This window comes from Anas platyrhynchos, chromosome 7 (genome assembly GCF_047663525.1).
Source record: "Anas platyrhynchos isolate ZD024472 breed Pekin duck chromosome 7, IASCAAS_PekinDuck_T2T, whole genome shotgun sequence".
Classification (NCBI taxonomy): Eukaryota; Metazoa; Chordata; class Aves; order Anseriformes; family Anatidae; genus Anas; species Anas platyrhynchos.
In genome coordinates this window covers 28,734,674-28,760,112 of record NC_092593.1, presented here as the reverse complement: position 1 = coordinate 28,760,112, position 25,439 = coordinate 28,734,674, and the positions used below count along the sequence as shown (strand labels likewise).

General features: G+C 43.4%; 1 protein-coding gene across 1 annotated transcript; it reads right to left on the bottom strand.

The window, feature by feature from the left end:
- Positions 1-97: 97 nt before the first annotated feature.
- Positions 98-25,419, bottom strand: MCM3AP (minichromosome maintenance complex component 3 associated protein). Its single transcript, XM_038181950.2, has 28 exons — positions 24,609-25,419; positions 24,300-24,523; positions 23,707-23,785; positions 21,856-22,003; positions 20,922-21,112; positions 19,655-19,794; positions 18,942-19,139; positions 18,466-18,734; positions 17,672-17,834; positions 16,960-17,120; positions 16,338-16,582; positions 15,257-15,447; positions 14,398-14,498; positions 12,912-13,043; positions 12,225-12,338; positions 11,569-11,721; positions 10,868-11,065; positions 10,509-10,577; positions 9,216-9,347; positions 8,672-8,825; positions 7,958-8,213; positions 7,483-7,580; positions 6,391-6,781; positions 5,982-6,233; positions 5,086-5,215; positions 4,322-4,528; positions 2,338-2,488; positions 98-1,836 (listed from the first exon to the last, which is right to left on the bottom strand). Exons 1-28 carry the CDS (start codon positions 25,417-25,419, stop codon positions 1,678-1,680), a joined length of 5,517 nt encoding a protein of 1,838 aa, XP_038037878.1. The 3' UTR covers positions 98-1,677.
- Between the last annotated feature and the right edge of the window lie 20 nt (positions 25,420-25,439).

Here is a 25,439-nt window from a genome sequence, read left to right as displayed (position 1 = left end):
TGTCCGCAGTCAATGTGCTGGATTAGAGACAAAATTAAAAAAAAAAAAAGCACAGTAGTAGTTGTAGTTTCTGCATAACAAAAAGGCAAGAGCCAAATTCAAGCCACTGAAAGCATTTATTAGGTACAAAGGACATTTACATGAAACAAGTCAACAAAACTCAGCCCAACAAACCCCAGCAGTAGGAATATCTCAGAGCACGGCTGCTTCAGCTTGAACTTTCTGATTTCCACTGCGAGTAGCAATTGTGCCTTAACACTACATTTAAAAGAAGTAACAAATACTATATGAAAATATAACATTATTTTGGGGAAGTAGCCGACAGATGTGGACCGAATTTCAAATGAAATTAGAAGCAAATCAGACAAATGATCTCACCTGTCCGGTTATAAATCAGTGTTTACAGTGACAGCAGCAGTGATTTGTATTTCACCAGGTGGCAATGAGAAAAATCTGCTGCGGTTGCAATTTAAAAAAAAAAAAAGATTACTGTACTAGAGTATTGCAACCATGAAGTACATCTCCACACTAATTACATGGAATCAATATTAAACTAAAACCAAAAGGTCTTCAATTTTCAAAGCTATAGCTGTATAAAAACTAGAGAATGAAGGGATTCTGAGCTCTTCCAGAAAGGAAAATCGTTCTTCCGTAGCTGTTTAATGAAGAAAATACCTTGCATTCCAGGCATGACAATTAGTCTGTAGAATAAGCAACTGATTTTAGAATAAGCAACTGATTTATTTTTAATGCTATACATATTCAACATAATAAAACTGGGGCCCAGCAGCACGAAAGCCCTTCTGGATTTGCATAGAGCACTTAAGTAAAAACAAACAAACAAAAAAAAAAAAATCAAAATGTTGTAACTACTTCAGAATGATCACTGATATTCCTAAGCAGCTAAAAACCCTTCAAACCAAGGTGCTGCTGCTGCAAGGTAGCTTATGCATCAAGTAAACACAGAGCTGGGACAGCATCCTGTGGACTGTATCTGTAGAGACCGATTGCTCTGATGCTCTCAGGGGTCCTTGTTACCTTACTGTTTTCTCCTGGTGAGGTTAAATATAACTACATGCTTCCCACAAAACTATTTTCTACTAACTCCTCACAACATTATTCTCATATCCGCATTTCTATAGAAATTGAGATCTGATAACAAACAAAAAATCCTGGTCCTACAGCAGCATTGCTCAGCTTCTTGCAGTGTTATGAAGGCAAGAGAGAGAACAAAAGCTAGGTACAAGGAGAGCATCACTACTCTGCACAAACTGATACAGAACTAATATGGACAACCAACTCATCGTCTCTTTCCTGGCTAATCAACAATTGATGAGAGTTGGTAGAAAGGAACAACACACCGCTGTGTCAGTTTATGGCTTTCCATGACTAGCATCTGACTTGTCTCCACAGCTTTGAAACAAGTCAGCTTAAAAGGAAGGGATCCCAGACCAGCCAAACCTCCGTTGTGAGCCAAAGGGACACAGTGAATGCTCCTGTACATCCTTTCTATGCAAGGTAGCCATGCAGGAGCGGCCCAGGCCCTGCACCTGCTATGTTCTTCTCCCAGGACACTTGTTTTTTCCTCTAATGTTAGGCAGGAGTTCCTCTGTTGAATCACTCAGCCCTGGATTTCTTTACCGAGTTTCTTGGTCTGCACATGTATCTCATTTCTGCTCAGATATCCACCATGTCCATCAGAGTAGACAGGTGGAGCTCAGAAGCAACCTCACCCTCCCTGTTAGCTCTGAGGAGCCTTTGCAAGTGTTTCAGTCTGTCCGACAGTATGGGGCTTAGGTTGTCCTCCAACAGCTCACATCCTGCTTGACTTCCAGCCTGGACAGAAAGGAGAGAGAGATGAGACTGAGGAAGTTGCATTATCTAGAACCAATGAGGGACTTCTCAGCTTACTGTTCTGCTACTTGAGGATAACCACAGAGGTCAGCCCCCCCCCAGTTCCCAAAGGATGTATGATAAAAATAGCATGTTCTGCTATTTCTGGACCCAGTTTTCCTTTAACTGGGTGAAGCTGACTCACAACAGTGATTCTCTAAGTTCACTTGTGGCATTATACTGTTAGAGCTGCCAGCAGCAGACAGGAGTTCATCACACATGTTAACAGTATTTCAGGTCTACAGAAAATACTCCCCTTCCTGGAATTACCGAAGTAATCCCTCCTTATTTTCAAAGTACAATTTCTCAATTCTTCATTTCCCAAGTGTGTCCAATACCACCCAGTCAGGTTATTCCCACTAATGGTTTACAATTACAGCAGGTTGGATGCCTGCACAGTACTCTTCACAGCTACAGTTAAGTTCTCAGCACATTCTTTCTTACCCCTTGAACAGGTGACATGGAACTCCTGATCAACGGACCACTGATAGCTGGGGTGGAGACCAGGGACTGGGGAAGGTAGAGTGGAAGACCCATGAAGTCTCCAAGTGGCTCAGTGTCCTCAGTTAGACATTGTTGCAACTGTTCTTCAAACCTGCAGAGAAAGATCAGGAGCACCAGTCACACTGCCACCTGGTTTTGCTCTTGTGACCAGGAGGTAAAGTAAGCATTGGGGGTTCAGAGGTGTCTGCAAGAAGGATCTGATGTTAGTAGTCATTTCCAACACTGACTGACATCCCCCACTGCTATTAAAAAACAAACAAACAAACAAAAAAAAAACACTGTCGAAAGTGGTGATACAGAAAGGAGCCAAGAAAACTGAGGGCACCCAACTTACAGAGTGCAAAGAAAATAAATCCTTGGGCCAACCTCAAGAACGTAAGTTCTTTAAGTTTGTGACCTGCAATGCTACTGGTGCAAAACTGACATTCCCGAAGTGGACTTGATAGACATTGGTGACACTGCAGGACACAGTCTATTGAACACTACACATCACTACACTGCCCTAGCATTAGTGGCTTGACTGAGGAGTTTCCAATCATTCCTCAAGTCTTCCATTATCTCTGCCTAACGTGGGACAGCTAACGGACTCTTCTCACAGAGGCCACCCCTGCAGCCTCCTGCTACCAAATTCTTGGCACATAAACCCAACACAGACCCCAGAGAGCAGAGCTCAGCGCCTGCCCCTCCGCTCCCCTCGTGAGGGAGCTGCAGGCCGCCATGAGGCCTCCCCTCAGCCTGCTCTGCTCGGCGCTGAGCACACCAAGGGACCTCACTGCTCCTCATATGTCTTACCCCCTAGAACCGTCACCATCTTTGTAGCCCTCCCTTGGACACTCTAATAGTTCTATATCCCATGGTGCCCCAAACCACACACAGTACTCAGAGGAGGTCATGCCAGCCTAGAGTAGAGACGGACAGTCACCTCAACTGGCTACCAATGCTGTCCTTGGTGCATCCCAGGGTATGGTTGGCCCTTTTGGCTGCCAGGCTGCACTGTTAACTCATATTCACCTTGCTGTCAACCAAAACTCCCAGACCCCTTTCTGCAGGGTTGCTCTGCAGCCTCTCATCTTCCAGTCTCTCCCTGTAGCTAGGGTTGCCCCATCCCAGGTGGAGAATCCAGCACTTGCTCTTGTCAAACTTCATCTTGTCGGTGATTGCCCAGTTCTCTAATTTCTCAAGAGCTTTTTACAAGGCCTCTCTACCCTCAAGTCAACTGCTCCTCCCAATTTAGTATCATCTGCAACCTTACTCAGAAAAACTTCTAGTCCTAAATCCAAGCCATTTATGAAAACATTAAAGAGAAACGGCCCTAAAACGGAGCCCTGGGAATCCACACTAGTGACTGGCCACCAGCCTGACGTAACCCTTTTTACTGTAATTCTTTTGGCTTAACTCATCAGCCATTTTCCACACATTGTATTGTGTTTTTATCTAGCTGCATGCTGGACATTTTGTCCAGAAGGGTACTCTGAGATGCATTATCAAAATCCAAAAAAATTATATCAACTAGCTTTCCCTTGGTAAACTACATGGATGCCCTTGTCATAAAAAGCAATTAAGTTTGTTAAGCAGCACCTTCCCCTCAGGAACCCATGTTGGTTGTGACCAATGACCATAATATTGTCCTTCAGGTGTTTTTGTTTGTTTGTTTTTTACTAACTCCCATAATAATTTTCTTCATAATTTTACCAGGTACTGAAGAAAGACTGACAGGCCTGTAACTGTAAGAAGGACAAGAAAGACAACCCTGGTAATTTGGAACTGATAAGCTTGGTGAAGGAAGATGAATCTAGAGATAGTCTAAGAAACAACCTAGTTTCTTAGCACTGTTGGAATTCAGCTTCCCAGTGCATACAGGTTAAAAATTGCTAACAATTGTGGGCTGGAGCTGCAAGGAAAGGATGTTGCTCTGATAACTCACCTTCTGCTTTCCATTTTTTCCTGTTGCAACTGTCTTAACAGACGCTCCGGGAGAAGATCCCGGGCTGAGGTTGTGTCTGTGAGTGGATCTGCACTGGGAATACTCCTTCCTTGACTCAAGAGCATGCTCATGCCAGCGCCATTTTGTTCTGGCATCATGGAGACACTACAGGGTTTCTTAAAAGAGACAGTAGATTTTATCCTTGACCTGAGATGGAGAGGGGAACAAAAACACAACACAGAAATTGGTAAGAGTTTGTTCTTTCACTACCAGCATAGAAATATCTGGGAGTAAAAAGTAAACAGAGATATAGACCCTTGTACTATAGTCTAACAAACCACCACCACCAAGTGGGACTTGAGAAGAGCCAATCTGACTGGGATTCACTTCAAAGAACTGTACCCATCCAATATTTGCTACACAAAAGAGCAACAGACGAGCTTCTGAGACAGGAGACTGACTTTACTCTGAACAGGGCTAGAGAACTGAGGTAGACTCCTGAGAGCTCTCAAATCCATTAATACCACATGGACATTTAGCTTTAAGGCAGCCTCCCCCCTCAACCATGCATTTTCCCTTACATCCTACAAGGAGATGTACAAAAGCACGTTCTAAGAGAATGTCACATACTGGTTCATGACATCACAGTAACAGGATATGACTGTGACAGAGGCCCTGAGCAACCTCCTCAGAATTCACCGAGCAGCTCTGGTGGCTTCGTGGGCAGCTGAATGCCAACTGGGCAGAGTCAGCAGCCATCTCACCTCTCATTGCCCTGCCGGATCTCCTCCTGCGTGCGCAGTCTGGCTTGTTCCCACACATAAGGGATAGCGAAGTTCTGTAAATGCTCCTTGAAGTAGTATACACGAATCTGTCCATCTTCACTTACTGCTTCTGTGAATAAACACAAACCCAGCATTTATTATCAGTACAGATTTTCTCTTCAAAAGGAAAGCTTTAGTATTAAAAAGCCAATATGAGGGAAAATAATGTGTTCCCGTTCAAGCAGTTTTTTGTTGTACTCAGCATGTAAAAATAAGGGTTGTCCTGATCTATTTTACTGCTCAATATACCACATTACTGAGGAAGAGCATAAAATGTTCTTCCATCTTCATTTTAAAAATTCTGGTGCATCTAAGCACAGTGTTCAGCAAGTTCAGTAACCATTTCAAAGGAGACTCTCTATAATTAAGCCTAACAAAGCATGGAAAAAAGTCCACACACTTTTAAATTGAAAGTAAACAGAATTAAAGACAAGCTTCATTAATCCACTGAAGTGTTCGTTAAGAGTGGCAGTCTGCCATCTCAGATGATCTGAGCTGATGTGGCTTGTCAAGTACCAATTCTCAGTCTGTGGGTGAATCTAAATACCCTCTGCTCTCCCTGGGAGAAGACTGAAAGATTGACTGTATTTCTCCACACGGAGAGAAGTGTGCTGAACACAAGCTCAAGTCACCATCAACAATAAGTATACACTGAATAGCAGAAAGACATGCAGTAAGCACACTGTCATTCTGCAACATGAAAAAAAATATCAAGACCAAAGCTCCATCCCTGCTACATTGATGCCCACTCACTCCGATGCATGAATGCACCACTGCCAAGTTATTAAACGTTTATGCAAGAAGTGTCATCCTTGCTGTAGAAGGACATAAGATACCTGGTGCAACAGGCAGTTTTGGTGGTTTCCAATCTCTCAGCTTATGATCAATGCAGACTGCCAGAATAGCATCCCAAGGGATCTCATCAACAGAAGGCCCGTCAGAGCTCCCCAGTGTCCTGTTTTTCCACTTCTGATATGTTTTGCTCAGCAGATTCTCCACTTGGGACTGGATCAGTGGTTGAGTATGTGAAGAATTAGCGATCTGAGATACATACTGAAAAATCATGTGGCAAACAGGACTCCAAGGAGCTACAGGAAACAAACAAAAACCAAGTGGATTGTGAGAATTTGTGACATAGCCAGACCACGCATATATGAAGTCGATAGCTCAACACAGTGTAGACACTTAAGAGAAATGATGCGTGCATGTTGCAGCAAAAAGGATGCCACAACATCAAGTACGTACCACCTAACGGAGGCAGATCTAGGTAGGGGATCTGGAAGGACAGCACAGCCTTTTTCAGCCAGGCTAGGTGATCAGGCATGTTCCACTGCAGGTGGGGTAACAACTTGTTACCTCCAGGCTTTGAAAACTCAGTAACAGGCCAAGACAAGTCACAAAGATGCTCTGAGGATGCTGCATCTGAAAGAAACTGCAGCACACTGTTGTACAGCTCTATGATGGCCCCGGGTTCCTGAGATGGCAGGCCAGCTAAACGTCTCTCCTTCCAGTCAAGGTAGAAGCGCTTGCCAAATTCACCATCAATCCCATCCTCAATGTACTCCTGAAGGGTCTGACTGCAGATCTTAAGGGAGTTAGGGCACTGGGAAACCAACCAGCCCACAGCTGCAGCAATCTACGACACACAAAACACGAGCGGTTGGAAACCCAACTTCACAGTGATCAAGACACTAATGATTCAATCCCACAACCTTGTGTTTGATGTAACAGAATTTAAGATTCTATGCAGCAAAATACAAATAGATTATCTCTCAACATTCTCATATGTGCAGTAATTGTTCTCCAGCTAGGTGGTCTCAAATTTAATTCACATGCAGCGGACTCAGGAGCAGACAGGCAGAGGCTGTTCATATAAGGTGCCATTTTGCCATGAAATTCTCTGCTCCAGAATGCTGGGGATGTCAAAAACTTATCTGGCGTCAAGAAAAGATTTGGCAGATTCACAAAAATTAGCTCACAGGGACTAAACCCAGAGAAGTCAAGCCTGATCCTGGCAGTCCATAAACCACAGAGATGCCAGCTGCAAGGGTTTGCAGGGGAGCATCACCCTGTGCTTGCCTCGTTCCTTGCACGTTCTTTCCCTAGAGACCTTCCTCAGCCGCTGTGATCAAGGAATACAGTGGCTGGAGCTGCTGTCTTATCAGCCTGACACAGCTCAGCTGTTCTCAAACATTAACCTCACCCACCTCTCCAACCCACCCTGCTATGTCTCTCACACATGACACTTAGTGTAAAATATCCAAGACATTAGTAATTAAGGAAGGTTAATGATAAACCAGTTGAGTATGTTTTCATGTTCCAATCCACTGTTCTTACCCTTTTTGATCCTTGTAAGTCATTGATAGAACCTGATAACTCAACAATGATGTAGTCTGAAATAAGCTGGGCTGAAATCAAGTCCTGAAGCATTAAACCTTAAAAATAAAGAAACAAAAAAGAACAAAAAAAATCACACATACACAGAGAAAGAACACAATATTTATCTTCTACTCTGACCCAACTGCACGCACTGTATATGTTCCCAGCATGTTTTCCTTCTCCATCCTTCCCCTAGACTCTCAAGATCAAATATTGTGTGCTAAGAACAACTGGAAGCCAAAGAAGAGTTCATCACTTTCCATCATGATCAACTGTTAAAGTCTTTGGATTTCTACCAAAGCTGTGAAAATGCACTGTACTTCACCGTCTCTGTCTGCTAGGCTCTGTATTTGAGATTACACTAGCCACCAAAGTTCTACCTTGGGCATTCACGTTATTTTTATGTCTTAAAGAAAAACAAACAATTATGTACCTTCTTCAACTTCTTTCTCTATGGCCTCTTCTGCAGTGGGGACTACAACCACTAAAGGAACTATTGGGTGGAAAGGTTTGACCTGAAGCAACTGTTTCAGCTGCAGCAAAGCTGAAAGCCAATAAACATCTTCTTCTGCAACATCTTCACTCCTTACTCTAGGGGGCAGGAAAAGAATGAATCCACTGGTTCCAAGTAAGTCTTTTTGCATGTTTGCTGCATCAAGCTCAGAGTCAGAGAGCACACCATGTACCACCTATACAAGAAACAAAGATGACAACAGTAAGATAACTAAGCAAAGCAATTTTCTGAAATTTACTGAAAACTGCAGTTCACTATTATTAGCATTCAACTTTGATATTCATTACCAGGAGCTCTACAAGTCTTCAGGCAATGATTGTAAGAAAGAGATGTCTTCAACAGATGCATGTGAACACAGAAGTGTACTTCAGCACCTGATATACCTGATTTGGCATTGGAAATTGAGAAGATTGAGGTTCTACTGGTAAACCATATTTAGGCAGGTATTACTTGATTGACTGGAAACAAGGAGAAATACACACTTTTTTCCAGACCTTTTCAACAACCCTATCCCAGCCAGTATTATCTCTGTCTGACAGGACACAGCATGAGAAGCTCCCAAACAATATCCACTGGAAAAGAGCACACCCCCTTTTACAGCCTGTCAGGTATCACAAAATTGCTCTCACTTACCTTAACACACACACTGACGTTAATACTTCTGCTCCCTTGCATGCCAGGAGAATTAAATAATGTCAGTGTTTGAATTCTACCTTCTGTACATGAAGCGTTTTTCTTCCAGCTTTTGTCTCCAATAAATTTGGTCTTAAACCAATCCACCAATACTCTAGCAAACAAGAAAGTGGTTTTGTTTGTTTGTTAAATGGCATTTTGAAGTATTTAGCAACAACACATCTCAGATACCAGAATCTATTACAACCCTCATAACACCTGGATTTTGCTACGCATCTATCAGATGTCCTTAAATTCTCCATAATATTACCTAGCTAAAGGTTTTCTGTTTTCAATATGAGCAAATGCTATTCAATGAACAACAGCAGAAGACAATACAGACCACTGCCAAAATTCTAGCTGTATCTTTCAAGAGCTCTGGAGAAAAAAAATAGAGGTTTTATATGGTAGAGTAAAAGCATACATCAAGGGCTGCATACTACTATTCTTCCATTCCACTGCCATACTTGAGAAAGGGAGTCAGAAAATAATCTCTTCTGCTTACCTGTTGAGATCATCCTCTGCATATTCATCACTTGGCAAAACCAACAGCACTTTCCAAAATACCTGATCTTGTTGAAATGGTATATGTTCAGTGATTAATGAGGTGAGATCCAGGGGAGTCCAAGCTAAATCACTTAAAGAGAGACAGAAGCTGGTTAAAAAAAAAAAAAAAAAAAAAAAGACCCCCTAGAGCTACATCCCTCTCCTGGAGAATATTCTTCTTGCCTCAAACAACTTACAATAATGCAACTGGTTACTGTCTAATTCAAAAAGCTCTGAAAGCTCTGAAGTTGTGTTTCATCTTTAGCTTTGTTGCCCATATATTTCACCACACCCCAGATTCCTTCCTTCCCCAGCTCTCCTTCAGGAATTGCAGCTGCCAAGTCTGTTAACTGAGCCTTGCTTTGGGGATTGTGGGTGTCGTGGTTTAACCCGGCTGGCAGCTAAACACCACGCAGCCGTTCGCTCACCCTCCCCCCTCCCTCTCTGGGACGGGGGAGAGAAATGGAAAGTGAAGCCCGTGAGTTGAGATAAAGACAGTTTAATAAGACAGGAAAATAATAATAACAAAATAATAGTAAAAATAATAACAATAATAATACAATGGTGATAATAGGAAAGTAATAATAGTATGTACAAACAAGTGATGCACAATGCAATTGCTCACCACTCGCTGACCGATGCCCAGCCTAACCCCGAGCAGTCCGGCCCCTTCCCCCCAGCTAGCCACCCCTATATATTGTTTAGCATGACGTCAGATGGTATGGAATACCCCTTTGGCTAGTTTGGGTCACCTGTCCTGGGTCTGTCCCCTCCCAGCTCTTACTGCACCCCCAGCCTGCCCGTTGGCAGGACAGAGCAAAAGGCTGAGATGTCCTTGGCTTAGTATAAGCACTGCTCTGCAACAATTAAAGCATCGGGGTGTTATCAGCACTCTTCTCATCCTAAGCCAAAACACAGCATTCCACCAGCTACTAGGAAGAAAATTAATTCTGTGCTAACTGAAACCAGGACAGTGGGACAATACACATATCACTTCACCTCCACACTGCTTAAATACCCATCTCCAGTGAACACACAGGGCACTGGAGTGCATGGCAAGTCATGAAAACCAAGTCTCCTGCTGCACATTTAAAACCAAGGTCAATCCCTTTTGTGCCACAACCCAGACTGATAACTGCTTATATAATCATCTCTCCCTATACCCCTCCTATCCCACCCAGGGGCAAAAGGATCTCTGGCATTTCTCTTATAGTTTTCTTAAAAAGAAAACAAAGATCAAACACTAACTTACCTTAATAATTGCTGGAGGAAGTGATGAATTCTAATTTCATGCACTGTCTTGTTTCTCAGCCAATTCAGCCTGGAAACAAAAGATCCTTTGTTGTGATTTTTTGGGTAACTATAGCTAAAGATACTGCTTTTACAGAACACTAAGACCTGAGAATTACTGCAGATGCTTTAGAAAGATGCAGTTAATAGAAGAACGATTTCTTTGGGTTTTCAGTCTTTCATGGCATTTGTGCAGAAAGGGTCTTCTGGGAAAGGTATTTAAAAACAAGTTGTATTGCAAAAACATTAACTTTCACAATGGAAGAAGAGAACTTACTTTCCAAAAATCAGACTGCCACCCACTCTCGTAAGTATCCTTACCTCGTGCAAGAGATTCCCAGCTTTCCTCCATTCCCCAGGTTTACAAGTTTCCTGCACAAGTTCTCCATGGCTATGGGCCACTCAGCACTGGGGGACAGAGCTTTCAGTTTATTTTGGGGATCTGTGCAACAGGGAGCAGCTGGAAATGCCCTCATTTGACGTTTCAGCTTTGTTCGAGCTGCCACTGCCTGCCTCCACCTTGAAAAAGAGAAAAAATAAGGTCCCATTAATGAACTGCAGTCCATCATGGTGTTCATCTTTGCTCTTCAGACTGGATCAGGCTCTTAAACACCTCACAAGTCCCAGTCTGCGAAGGGGAGAAGGTGAGGTGGCGTGTGTGGCTCAGGTGAGGCTCAGGCTGTTGTGCACACAGCTGCAAACTCACATTTGGGTGAGATCTGCCCACCATACATGTTCATCATCCAAAAGGGTCAGCTTTATTTCTAGCTAGAACAAAGCTGGAATCTCCTATGAAGCTTATTACTGGACTCTGATGAGACATGTTCCACTCCCTACGTAAGGCTGAGCAACATTAGAGGCCGGTAATAAAAACGTAAGCCTACCCTTCTACTGAAGCCAACCAGATCAATCAAAAACTATCTCAAAAAGAACACAGACAGACAGGTGTAGTTTAAACTCTATTAACCACTCCCTGCCAGGACTCCCGAATAAAACAGTTGTATCAGAGGATGGTCACTCACCGTTGCAAATATTTGCAGAAACACTGGAGCTCCTGAAGGGTTTCCTTTGCAATCTGGAAAATCTCATCCTCCAGGAAGTGGTCCATGACATGACCACAGACTTCTTCTGAACAGCGGGCAATACGGGCTTGCCGGTCTCTTTCTAAGGCACATCTAATTCAAAACAAAACAAAATCAAGACCTGTGAGGTCTTGATTCTTGCAAGGTGAACACCAGAGCAAGTAGTAAAACAACTAGCTGTAGCACAAACAAGGGAAAGCACCAGCACAACTAGCAAAGAAGAGGGATTTGCCTTGTACTCTTATGGCCCTTCTAAATAAGGCCTGTAACCAAATTTGAAGTCATTCAAGATTTCACTCTGATCACAGACTTCCAAAGAAAGGTCTGCAGCCGAGCTGTAAGGGAGGCAGAGTAAGAGCAAGCATATAGGGCGGCCTCATCCAAGAGAAAGCCTCTACCACCTCCACCTGGGAGGATTTCTACTGAAATGGCAAACTGGCAACATTCTGCATGGTCAAGTACACTTCCCCTCTCTTTAAAGCAGTTTATGAAGATGAGCTCAGAGAAGGCCAAGCAAGGAGATCAGCACTCCCTTATACTCTTAGCCTTTAGAAAGCACCTACAGCAAAGTATAGCATATGGGATGTCGTACTTACTTTAACTCATTGGCTGAAGCTTCTTGAACAGTCTCGTTTATTACTTCTTCCATTAACTCCATACCCACCAACTGACTCAACTGCTTTATTAATTGTTCTCTTTCCTGCCTTTGCCTAGAAGGACAGAGAAGACATTTACACAAATAGCAACCAGCAAGCCTGCCACTTTGCTACAGAAACACTACATGCAGACCCATGGTTAACTCACCTAAAATGGAGCTCTCCCTAGCTAGCTTCTCCCTCTAGAAATTAAAAACTGGCTTGCGTGGAGCCAAGTCTCGTTATCATTAATACAGGTAAGATTTGGATTCTTTCTTTCTTAGCTAATAAGCCACAGACAAGTAGCAATCTCAGTAGCATACTCACTGTGTACAGCAGGGCCAGAACGCATCCCCCCCTCTGGAAGCTCAGGGTGAATAAAAATTCCTAAACATTCCAACCCATGATTTTAACAGTAGCTCTGTGAGGCTAACACACACTAACTAGCAGATTACCTCAGAACAGAGAAGGGACAGATTAAGTGACCCCAGGGCAGTTCAACATGAGACAAACTGAGCGGTATTGACAGCTGATAAAGTCACAGGGCCTGGGCACACAGCACAAGGACTCACATTGGCACCTGCTGTCCTCACAGAGCCTAAGCATAGATACAGCCCACCCTGCCCCAAGGCAAAAGCAGCAGCTCACCTCTCTTCCTCCACTCTGCGCCTTTCCTCCTTAACACGCTCCCTTTCTGCGCTGAGCGTGCTTCCAACCACTTGCCGGAGGACTTCCTCCATCACTTCAGCCACCAGTTCCTCCACAGTGGTCTCCGAGGTACTGCGTGGAAACAGCAATTCTCTTTTCAATGCCAGGAAGTCACAAGTGGGAGCCTCATGTGGAAGGCACCACACACCCGTGCTTTTCTCAAGCACGCCCTTGCTCTGCTGTGGCGGGCAGATCTCAGCCAGCAGCCAAGTGCGTGCCTCACCTTGCTCATTCCCCACCCCACAGCCGGGCATGGGAGAAAAAGAAGAAAACCAAGAAAACTGGTGGATAAAGACAGCTTAATAAGGAAAAAAAAAAAAAAAAAAAAAAGAAAATACACTCAAGCACGCAGACAGCCTTGGTGCTGCACAAGCACTGCTCAGCAGCAGCCAAAACTCTGGCACATTATCAATACTGCTTTCGTCACAAACCCAAAACACAGCGCCATATGGGGTGCTGTGAAAAAAGTTAGGTCCATCCCAGCCAGACAAGAACACCTGTAAATTTAGTATCTACCCTTGGCTAGCAAAAACACTTGCCATGTGCAGATCTCACGTTCTGTTAAGATCAAGATTTCTCACTTTAGGAGAAGATCTAAAATCCACACAAGGACGCTGATTTTAATTTAACATTACTAGGAATAATCAACAGAAAAAAAAAAGAGTAAATCTTATTCATTTTCATATTTCTTTTCCTTAAATAAATAACCTAAAATCCAAAGAAAATAAGCCATACCAGAGTCTAGCAGCCAGTTTATTCCTTGCTCACGGTCTCTACCACACTTAACTCACCCCATTTCAGATATTTTTATTATTTTTTACTATTATTATTTCTAGCCAAGAACAGAAGTTCAGAAGTTTACTTAGATGGGTAAAAGCAGTGAGCTTTTGCTGGAGGTGTTTCTTGGCAAGGACTAGCACATCATTTTTTTTAAGCCAAATTCCATTTTGGCAACTCAGTTCTGGATTAACAAAGTTAATTCTCACATCAGCCTAGTGAATCAGGGGTCATAGGGAGCTAACCACCCCTGCTGGGACTGAGCAGCACAGACAGAATAGCATGTGTAAGTGATCATATTTATTATCAGAAAACATCACCCTACATCTTATTGTCTAAATGCTGGTACGTATTGCTAAAATTGTGAGTAACTTTCCTAAAGCCAAGTCTAGCATGGGCAACCAACCAACCAGAGCAGGAGGCTGCACCAGAGACATACAGATGCTCCCTCCCACCAGCACATCCAGCAGTCTAACAACTGCCTTGGAGAAGAAACATTTTAAGCAGAGCTTCCCTTCAGTGTACCAAAGACTGTCTTCGCTATAGACCTGGCCTTGCTCAGTTTTATGATCTCCACACATGGTGCTGCTAAGGTAAGTTCTAATTTTGTCGACACACTCCAGGAGTACCAGCAATAAATGTTCTTTACCAGATCGCTGCAGTCACGTAATCGGCTCCTGCTCTGCCAACTTCTCTGCACTCTCCTTTGAGAACATCATGCACAAGCCCGTCCACCACCTCGGCGATGTCCTACAACACAGCAGGGGAAGCAATTGAAGCAAGCTGGAGCCCTGCTCAGGACAGATGGTGTGCACGCATGAATTGGGAGTAAGGTCCTCCAGCCTTGTTTAAGTGATTATAACTGGCAACTGCATGACTTGTATTTCTACTTACAGACTAAACTAAGTTAATCAAGTACAACAGCCTGGAAATTCAAGGTTGAGTTTAAGAACCTGTTGAGAACCGTACAGTAACACCCCAGAGACAGAAGCAACTTTTTGTGTTATATACAGACAACACAATTTAGGAAATAGGATAAGTGAATTTTGAGAGTAATTCTTATTTTTGTACTTTAGTTTCTTTTAGAGTTGCACTGCTCTACAAGTATTAGCTGACATAATTTCAGGTGACCAGTTCTAGTCTTTACTGAAAGGTAGCCACATCCAGGTAGAATACAGCAGCTCTACTCCACAAAGCAGTGCAACACTCCAGAACAGGTTCAGCATTAGTGCATATCCTAACTTGCATGAGGGAGAAAAAAGGCGAACACCAAAAATACACAGGGTACAGTTTCAAACTTGCATCTGAAATTACACAATACTTCTTTTCAGAGTAGTTCAAGGAAAGATCTTAAAGTACCCGCCACTCTGAACCAGGCAGAGTCCATTTTTGCCTCTACATGATGTGAAGATTCTGAACAACTAAAATAACCTATCAGTCTCACCTGCTTTACATTATATTTTCAAGATTTTTCCCAAATATTCCATTATGATTTTTGATTTCCTTACTGTGTCTGTGTATACAGGCTGAGGCTTTGAAGAAAGAGGCTCAGGTTGTCCAGCAGACTGGGAAATTGCCTGTGCAGGAGGTAGTATTGGCACAAGAGGACGAGGTAACAGTGAGGGCAGAAGATGAGCTTGAGGCTGGGCTCTTACTGCTGTGACATCTAAATCCACACCTTTGCTTTCCACTCTTACTTCTTTAACAGGTGAGTCAGCAGAGAAAAATAAAAATGGAAACCCATTCAGATACAAATAGAAGCTCAACTATTCTTTTCTGCTTGTTATATTTTAAAGCTAGCTTGTCTGACAAATCTCATCAGGTCATAAAACAAACCCACAACGGCAACCTGCTGCCTTGAAGATATATAATTATATATTGTGGAAACCAATTTCTAGGCATTTTATAAAAATATTTTATATATTTATAAATATATTAATATTTATATTAAATATATAGAGATTATATATAAACATTTACATATTTCATATACTATATTAATATGTATATATTATATATAATACAGGTAAAAATTTAAATGTTTTATATAAATATTCATAATTACTGCACATTGCCTCCAGTATCAACCATATACATTTCCAATAACAAAACAACTTGTTTTAAGACAACTATGCCTAGCACCTACACACATGCTTCTTGAAAAAACAAAAACTGTCTGTACTTTCAGCAAAGACAAAGCATAAATCCAGACACCTTGAAAGGGAAGATGATTGCAAGCACAGGGGAACAAACAGCATATAAAATCTGGAAGCTGAAAGGGGAAGTCAGCTATCTGAAACAGCCAAATAGGTAGTTATTTCACCTATACTGGTAAAATTAAGCTTATTGCCATTGGAGTATTTTCTGCATTTATTAATCACCGAGTGTTTTTTGTTTTGTTTTTGTTTTAATTTTTACACACATGTAAGTACATTTAAATCAAAACATTCTTTCATTACACCCAAATTCCCATGCAATTTCAACCCAGATGAGCAAAGAACAACTTCTGCTTTGAACAACAAAACTACCCACAGAACAGACACAGCAGCATGTTCTTGAGCAGTACCTAAAGTGCACGGTCAGTCTTACCTGTTGCTTCTACACTGGACTTTTGGCTACTACTAGCTTGATCCACAGAGATGCTTCCACCGGTGTATTTGTTCTGTCCATTAAAGCTAGACACAGGCACGTGGTGAGGCACTGATGGTAATGGCCCGCCATTTACAACTTCCCCAACCGAGACAGTTAGCTTCTGGCTGACAAACAGCGATTTACGGGGCTTGGGTAATCCATCAGGCTCCAAAAAAGCTGAGCGATTCAGCTCTACATAAGCACTGGGGAAAAATAAGAAGCAGGAATACATATTCAAAGTTCCAGTAACCTAAGTATTTTCAACTGTACAGCACAAAAATAAAAATGCACAGGCCTGAAAAAAAAGGCTATGGTAGAAAAAACATTTCTTGAGGGAGAAAGAATTAAAGAACTTTTCATAATTATATCAATACACATAGAAGAGATTATTGAAGTTTGTGCTCGTCACTATCCCAGTGCTTAACTTACACAGAGCTCAGCCTCTAGCCTTTGCCTGTTGTTTTCTCCCTCTTTTTCTCATTGCAAACTCCAGGGGTGGCCCATCCACTTAACGCTCTGCTTGACATTGGTCTAACCCCAGCAGGCATCTTCAGACTGATGCTCTTTTGTTTATACTTACCCATCAGATACACTCAGGCCATAGTAACTTATAAAATCAGTTGCTTCTTCACAATCCTTGAACAGCAGCATGCGGACCAGGTGATCCAATGGAAACACAGTGCATCTTTGGGTGCTTACAGTGTAGGCAATATTGAGAGATTTGAGAGCATCTTTACGAATCTGCGGGGGTGGAAGGGATAAAAGCAGGAGTCACATAAACTGCTAAGTGCACTCTAAAAACAGAAATATTTTTTACAAGAAAGCAGCACTTTGTCATCAAATAGACACATAAATAACTGTTTAGATTTAGCTTTAAGTGCTGTGCACTTTCTTTCCAGTTTCCACCCCTCTTCAGCACTGCTCATTTTGAGCATATCCCTTTGCAACTCCCGTGCAAGAAAAAAAGCTTGCAAGGGCTTCTGAAAGCACATGTTGATGTTTTGTTTAAAAAAAAGTCTCAGGCCCACTTCTTTGCTCCCCAAATTATTTTCAGGGAAAATATATATTTATACACAGTCATGGAAAAAAATTACTAAGAGCACTCATCTTTAGTACTTGCCTTTTATAACCTAGTAGAAAACTTGATTTTTTAGAAACACTTAAGATTCAAGAACAAAACTATTTTTAATGTTATATATTTACTGAGTTATTTGCTCTCTGAACTGATTTCCTCCTGAAAAACTGTTTTACAGGTTAAAGCTTTTTTAAAATATCCATCTGCTTTTTCTTACCTGGTTGAAATAACAGTGTAAGAGACAGGCATTCAGATAAGAAGCTGCCTGCACTAACTTGAAAAACCTCACAAAATTGTTGCTGTTTAATGCAGCAAAAGCTTGAACCGCAAATCTCACTTCAGGGGAGTTTCTAACCTCTGGATGAAACTGCTGCACTTCTCTGTGGAGATAAAGACAGAGACAAACCTGAATCAATACAAACAACTGGATAGCAACCTATAACAAAATGGAATTACAATCAGGAGCTTCAAGTGAGACATGCAACTTTCAAGTGTCAAGACCAAAACCAATGTCTGTGAGTAAATACTGTAGCGAAGTTAACTCATCAAAAATCTTCTAAAGACACTTGCATAATCAGCATGCTATGATTTAGGTACATCATTCCAGCTTCTAGGGAAGAAGGCAATTAGGAGACTGACCAGAAAAGCAAAGTACAACACTGCCCACAACATTTTTTTTTTTACTTGATTCTACTAGAGATAAAGGCGTGAAGACTGTACACCTCTCTAGTAAGAAGGATCTCCTTGATTGAGGAAAGTATTTAATTTTTACACTTGCTGTGCAGAAATTCTGGTGAGGTATTTAAAAATCAGAAGTTTCTTCTTAAGAAAAGACACATTTTAATGACATACTACAAATTAAAGCAACATTACTACAGTACACCATAGTCTTTCTTTGGCAAAAGCAATTGCAGCTAAGGTCTTCAATTCCATCACAATTTTTTGGGGACTTAATTCTAATTTCTTCCCAGAGACAAGAGAGAAACTAAGTGATATATCTATCATTCCCACCTGAGAATATCACCCTTGTTGAGATTCAGCAAAACATTATAACCTCTGAATTCCGCTTCACTCTTGCAGTAAATTCCCTTGTTAGCCAGGTCATGATACATCTCCTTCAAGCTCTGCAGGCATTTTGTCATATTCTCATTGTTGATTTTGGCATCAAAGGAGGACATCGGCTCTTCACACAAGTGGTGAGCACAATGGATGTGAAAACGAGCACATTTCTCAATCAGAGATACCATCAGTGGGTTACAGAGATGCTGCTGGGTTATATCCTAATCAGAACAATAAACAAAGCATTTATGTGCACTTTAAACTAAAGCTAAAAAGCATAGTCATCCTGTCCTACTTTTGGAAAATTCTGTGCTTTGCGTCAGTTTTCAATTCAAGTATTTCAATTACTATTGGTTTTTGCTTCATTTTTTACAGCATCGTGATCATTTGTTTTCTATCATCTAACATCTCCATCTACTAGTGCTTACCTTTCTTATTCCTCGAGTTCTGTTCCAAACAAAGTCATACCATTCTCGGTAATTTCCTTCCCCTTGGTCCATAATATTTGTCACTAAATAGTCCATGGTCATGCTCAACACTTCAGAGGGTCTCAATTCATGGGGCAAAGGCTCCTCCTGGTCTGCTGAAGACCTGCTATATTCCTTGATTGCTGCTGCATGATCTACCTGCAAGAGGCAGAGAAAACAAGTGAAAAGTAAGTCTTTTTTAAATAAAAAAAATAAAATAAAAAAATCAGGAGTGTAAGATTTCATCACATTCATGCCTTTACTTCAGCAAGGAGCAGACTATTAGAGGAGTTTTTCCACTGTTCCCACTAACAACCCATGTAGGTTCTGCTATGATAGCAAGTAAATTTTATTTTATGACAGGAGCTGACTTGGCAGTCCCTCACTCGTCACCTTCAGAACTTGTACGCTGCTAAGCACAACTACAGATCTAAATGCTTTTCTGGAATGAAATAGAAAAGGTTATTAGGTTATTAGAAAAGGTACTTAAATAGCAAACATCCACCATCCCTTTTTTTACAACGGGCAATTAGAAGCCAGATTAATGAGTGTCTACAAAACTCCCCACCAGAATTAACCCTGTAATCAACTAGATAACACTAACAGCTTTATATATGGAGCAAATGAACAGATGTGCTGAGAAAAGCAAACTCTTGCTTACAGAGGATTCATACCTTGTCAGATCCCAAAAGCAACTCAAAGGAACTAAGCTGGTTTCTCGTCTCCCTCATGTAACGCTCCTTTTCAGGACACATGTCGGGACAAGTGCCAATGACAGTTTTTGCTTTGCCAAGATCAGTCCTTTTTATTCGAGCTAAATAAAGTTACAAATTAAAATAGTAACATTATGCATCTCTCTTTTAGATTTCATGATAAGCTATTTTCTTAATGTGCTAATACACCCCAAAGCACAGCATCTGCCTAAGCTGAGGTCCACACGCTGTCAATGGATGGACATCAAGAAGCAGGCTGCCAAGGCAAGGGTTCACTGAAAAGCTGGTATGAAAGGATCTCTAGAGGCTCCCAATCAGACTCCCCCTGGAGCAGGACCCTGGCATGGCTGGAAATACACAAGGATGGTTTTCCCCCATGCTAGGGCTGGTCCCAGGGCTGCACTGCTCATCCGGGAACGCTTCTTGTACTGTCCCACCCAGGTATGGAGAGTTTTTGTTGAAAACATCAGACTCTAAACCTGATAACTCCACGTTTTGTATCCCAGAAGCCCAACTTGTTTGTATCCTAAACTAACACCATCAATTTCACAATTCCATGTCAAGTGACAGAGAAATGTGTTTGCTGATGTTAAAAAATAACACCTTAAATAAAAAAATAGGATCAGCTTTGAAACAGCAAGAATAGGATGAAAGGGTTTACAACCCAGCACTATGAAGCGAGAGGAGATTTCTTAAATTTCATGTTTTTAATAGTTTGCTTTCAGAGAAACACTGTTAGATTTTGGTTAGCTTTCTCTGAAGAACCTGCATTGGTGCACATCACCCTACACAGCCTCCCCTAGGGCTAAGGAAACCAAGGCCTGCATTTAGCAAGCCAGTCTCACATGATGATGCAGTTACATGGGGTGGCTTAGCTGACCTTGTCCCTGTTGATTTTCCTCCCGTTACTAATAGGGATCATTTTGCCAGGACTCAAAATAGACCCCAAAGTACTCAAAAATTCCTTCAGAGATGAACAGTCTGCTATTCACTATCCACAAGAAATACACGTGTGCAATAAGAAACAGATTTCTGTTGTATACATTAATTTCCTGTAGAACAACAACCCATTAAAATAGAAGACTATCTTTGCAGACTGTTCCATGTTAGTCTCATTTCAAAGCTATTACCATAACATTACAACAGCTTTGCAGACATCAAGCACTCATTTCTTCCCAGCAGAGAAGCTGATGATAAACTCATGAGCTTTTGTAATTAATAACAGTACCTTGTCGCATTATTTTGTCCCTTTGGTCCAGAAGACGGTATCTTTCTTCAGATGTCTCAGCCACTAACCCGATCAGGTTACTGAGAGATGATAATGAAGTAGCCTCTGAGTTCTGCCCTTCAGAACTAGTATCAAACAGATCTGCTTCAAACTGCAGCGCCTTCCGAAGACCAGGCTTCTTAGCTGGAGAGCTAAAAATGAGATTTTTTAAATCATTATTACACTATACATGCCCTGACCTTGCCACTACACTCGTCAAGGCACTGACATCTCTGTTTAGAACAGCATTTTAGTATTTACACAGGACAATGTATCAAGTAAACAGAGTATGCATCTATACCCATCACTCCAAGGCCCAGCAGTTGGCATTTCAAGCTAGGAATTAGCCTGCTGTTTGCTGTGAAAAAAAGGGAACGCCTTTTATAGCAACAGGGATCATTAAAAGATTTTACATGGCCTAGATATGAACATATTCAAGGAACAGTCATTCATTCTTTTACAGCACATTAATAATTTTATAGCTGTATGATAATGCATACCAGATAACCACTGTTCAACTAGACACATCATTGAAGTAGCACAGAAAAATCACAGGACTGCAGAATCAGCACCTCAAACAAAGCAAAGACCTCCTGTAAAAAGCCTGTTGTTTTGAACTGCAAAAAGATTATGCCCCAAACTCACCAGCTATCACAAAAAGGCAACTCATTACACAGAAATATTTGCGCACAAACAAAACTATTCACCTCAGAAACCAATTTAATTGAGACCACTCAACACGGTCATCACCCCTTGGTCCTACTTGGGCTCTGCACTGTTTCACTATTTCCTTATGCCTTGCTGTTGCAGCTGTTGCTCATGTTGTAACAAACAAAGTATTCAAGTGAAATATGCAGACAGAAGTAAAAGGCCTGAAGAAGCTGAAGAGACATACCTTTTACCAGACATGACAGCACTGGCAGAGGATCTTATTAAAGGTTTCCTAAGTGGGGAATGCTGGTAGTTTTGCTCTTCATTGTTTTGCCTTTCTTCATCTTCACCTGCTTTCTTCTCCTTGGATGAGAATTCTCTTTTTGCAGGACCTGAAGTAACATATAAACATGAAGGCGGATACTTGGCAAATAATTGTATCAACAGCTTTTTTTCCCTCCTTGGTTGTGATCAATAGTTGGTTTTGTTTTCTGATAACATTTTTAGTCTCGGCTTCATGCAGGCACACAATGCTTGCAAGAAATTTGCACTAGAAGCTGTACCAAGTCTACCACTCACTAGTCAGCTTCAGTGTTCTATAAGGAAAAAGCATTATTAAATCACTGCTCAGCAGTAACTGTAGTTACTCAGCAGACCATCAGTAAATGAAGTCTGGTCATAGTCTGAATTTGATTTCTTTTAGATTTGGGGTATAATCCACAAGTCACAGCTCTTTACTAGGTAATTCAATCCATTTCACCAACGTAAACCACAGTTGTCTGAGCATTTTTAGTGCTCATGAAGCATTTTAGTAATTATTTTCACATATCCAAGCTAAGACTAGGGCTGGCACGGCTTCCCAAGTACCTAGTCTACACCTTGCAGAAACAGAGAACACCCTCTCCCACGAAGAAATTTTCAGCTATTTGGATTTCTTAAATTTTCTCAGACTAGCTATTTCAGAATATTACCATTTACATTTCTGTAGACTTTAATGCCACAATAACACGACAGAGGCATCCTTATAGATGCTGGTTCCAGACGTTTATTCTCAGACAGCTCTACAGCCGTTCATTTTCTACAAAGGCAAGTTTCTGGGTTGGTCAAAGCTGTGGCAAACCATTCACTTGCTGACAGCTGAAACATATCCCCAGGGCACAATCTCAGAACTACACAGGCAGCGTTCATAAAATTAAAGAAAGGGAAGCAAGCGTCTGGCAATTCAGACATTCACCTAGGGGGGCAAATAGCCAGCATTCACATGTCATTTCATCCTATTCACAAGCAAGGACTGGAATTCACGTTTCCCATTTACAACTCAGTTCTCTGTAAGCCAGCCATGCACACTGTTCCTTCCTTGTGGTTTAAGCAATATACAGTTGTTTATACACAGAAAAGCAGTCCCAGCAAGACAGACACTCAATCCTGAGTACTTGGTAACTCTGTTCTCAGGACACTTCTGAAAGCTGCAAGCCCACATCTCAGTCCGCTCTGGGCAGAGAGGCATTAGAAACTGCGCTTTCTTACACCCCTGAAAAACTCCCTACTTCTACACCTTATTTCCAACTATGACTTGCAGTTGCTTACTTAAAGTTTCCTCAATACTAGAAGACAATCCTACAGATGCTGGATATTCGTGCAGCTCAAAAAGCAACTGAGTAACTTTATATGAGAAAAACTCTTTGTGGGCTAAGATTGGCTCCCAGGAATGGTGGGAGACAGGAGAAGGCTATCTCAGCTGTCCAACGGTCGAGAAGTTATTCTGGAAGCAATTCCATGCTTTAAACTGCTGTTGCTCTCTCCCCTACACATGCACTAACTGCCATTGCCAGAAACAGAACTAGTCAGGACGTCAAACAGAACACAGGACAACTATTTTTATACTTCTCTAACAACTTGCAGCACTCACAGAAGCTCTGGGCACCCAAAAGTTTGCTAGAAGCCAGAGAGAACTGCCATGCTTTTGGACCTCTAGCACTCCAACTCTGGAGATCATCTTTGTAGAGTCCTCAGTACATTAGAAAACAAGAACAGAGCAGATGCCACCATTTACTACGTATCATCCAATTATCATATCTAGTAACAAGAGACCTACTTGTTTTCTTCTTTTGCCAGAATGTTACTATGTCTTTGTGCAACTCTTTTGCCTTTTTTTTGGCAAGGGCAGCAGAGGCCTGGAAGAAAACAGCGAGAAAGCCTATTAGCAGGACACCACCAAAAACTGCAGTGCAACTTCTGCCAGAAAAAAAAAAAAAAAGCATTTATGAACTCCCACAACAGTCTGGGTTCTGCATTTTAACCTGTTGCCTAAGACCTACGAGCAACTAGCAGGACTGGGCAGGCTTCCACAAAGAGAGTTAACTGCTTTTGTAAGAGAAAGCAGAGAGCACGGCGAGACTGAGGATGCCAACAAAAGGGCAGCATTTCCAAAGAGCGGGGCGCTCTGCTGAGATCACTGTGCCCTTGGTGCTGCCAAGGACCCAGCAGCGTAACTTTAGGCTGGTGTGGCACGGGAATACAGGTTGTAAATAGCGAAGATCCGCTTGGTGTCTCTTTTGTGATACCCGTGATGCAACAAATCCTCGGTGTTAACTTCCAAATGAAGGACGTGGAGCCTGATAAAACTGGGGTCTGATATAAAGGGCACCCCAGAGCTCTGATTTCCAGCTGCTCCCTGGCAGTACTCACATGATCGAAGAAGTGCAGGATGGCCATCTTCTTATTGCGCCGGGTCATGACCCGCCGCACCTTCACGAACTGCCCGAAGTGCTTCTCCAGCACCGTCCTGTCGTTGAGGTAGTCGGGGATGTTTTTGCACTGGATGGCCGTGAGCTCTCCGGGTGCCAGGCCCCCCATGCTATCCGTGCTCTCGCTGCTCCTCACCCTGCGCCCAGCGCTGCCCGGAGGGACATCTGTAAAGACAGCGGGTGCCACACGGAGGTCAGGATGCTCTGGGGAAGGGGCTTCAGCCACCTCCCAGCCCTGCCCTCCCCTTACCTGCCCGAGCCGGCTCCCTGCCCTCCACCACCACCACCGGCTCCTCGGCGGGGCCCCCCCGCTCGGGCTCGGCGGCGTCCCCGCGGTCTCGGTGCCCCCGGCCCTGGCTGCGCAGCACCTCCTGCAGCGTGCGGCCGAACAGGGCCCCTCCGCGGGGCCGGCTGAGCAGCACCGCCCGCTTCTCCGGCGGGGCCGCCGCCGCCCGCCCGCTGCCCCCCGCCCCGGCCGTGGTGGCTGCCGCCGCCCGTCGCGGGGAGCGCTCCCGCTCCTCCTTCCTCTTCAGCCCCTTGGGCGCCGCCTCGCCCGCCTCCTCCGGCCGCCCGAGAGCAGCGGCGGCGGGGCGGGAGAAGGAGAAGCCGCCGCTGCCTCCACCCGCAGCCGGCTCCGGGGCCGGCGGCTCGGGGCTGAAGCCGAAGGGCGGCGAGAAGGTGAAGGCGGCGGGGGCGGCCGGGCCCTTCTCGGCTTCGGCGCCCGGCAGCGGCTTGAAGGAGGAGGAGGAGGAAGAGGAGGAGGCGTCGGGGGTCTTGAAGCGGAACTCGGGCGCTGAGAAGGCTCCGGCTCCAGCTCCGCTCGCCTCGAAGCCGCCGAGGTTGGTGGGCGGCTTGAAGCTGAAGCTGCTCCCCGCCGGGAAGGCCGGCGGCTGGCCCAGCCCGAAGGGCTGCCCGAAGGCGGCGGGCGCGGGGCCGAAGGAGAGCCCGGTGCTGCTCCCACCCCCACTACCACCGCCGCCACCCCCCGGCCCGAACACGGCGGGCTGCCCGAAGCGCAGCGGGAAGGCGGGCGGGCCGCGGAACGGCGGCCCCGCGCTCATGGCGGCCGCTGCCGGGCTGC

What these genes read in the sequence shown, in the direction of transcription:
- MCM3AP (XM_038181950.2), bottom strand. Translation starts at nt 25,419, where the DNA reads ATGAGCGCGGGGCCGCCGTTCCGCGGCCCGCCCGCCTTCCCGCTGCGC. An exon ending in AGATCTGCCTCCGTTAGGTG is followed by an intron (nt 6,234 to 6,390) that starts GTACGTACTTGA and finishes TGTTTCCTGTAG; the next exon opens with CTCCTTGGAGTCCTGTTTGC. An exon ending in AAAACTGCCTGTTGCACCAG is followed by an intron (nt 5,216 to 5,981) that starts GTATCTTATGTC and finishes GTTTATTCACAG; the next exon opens with AAGCAGTAAGTGAAGATGGA.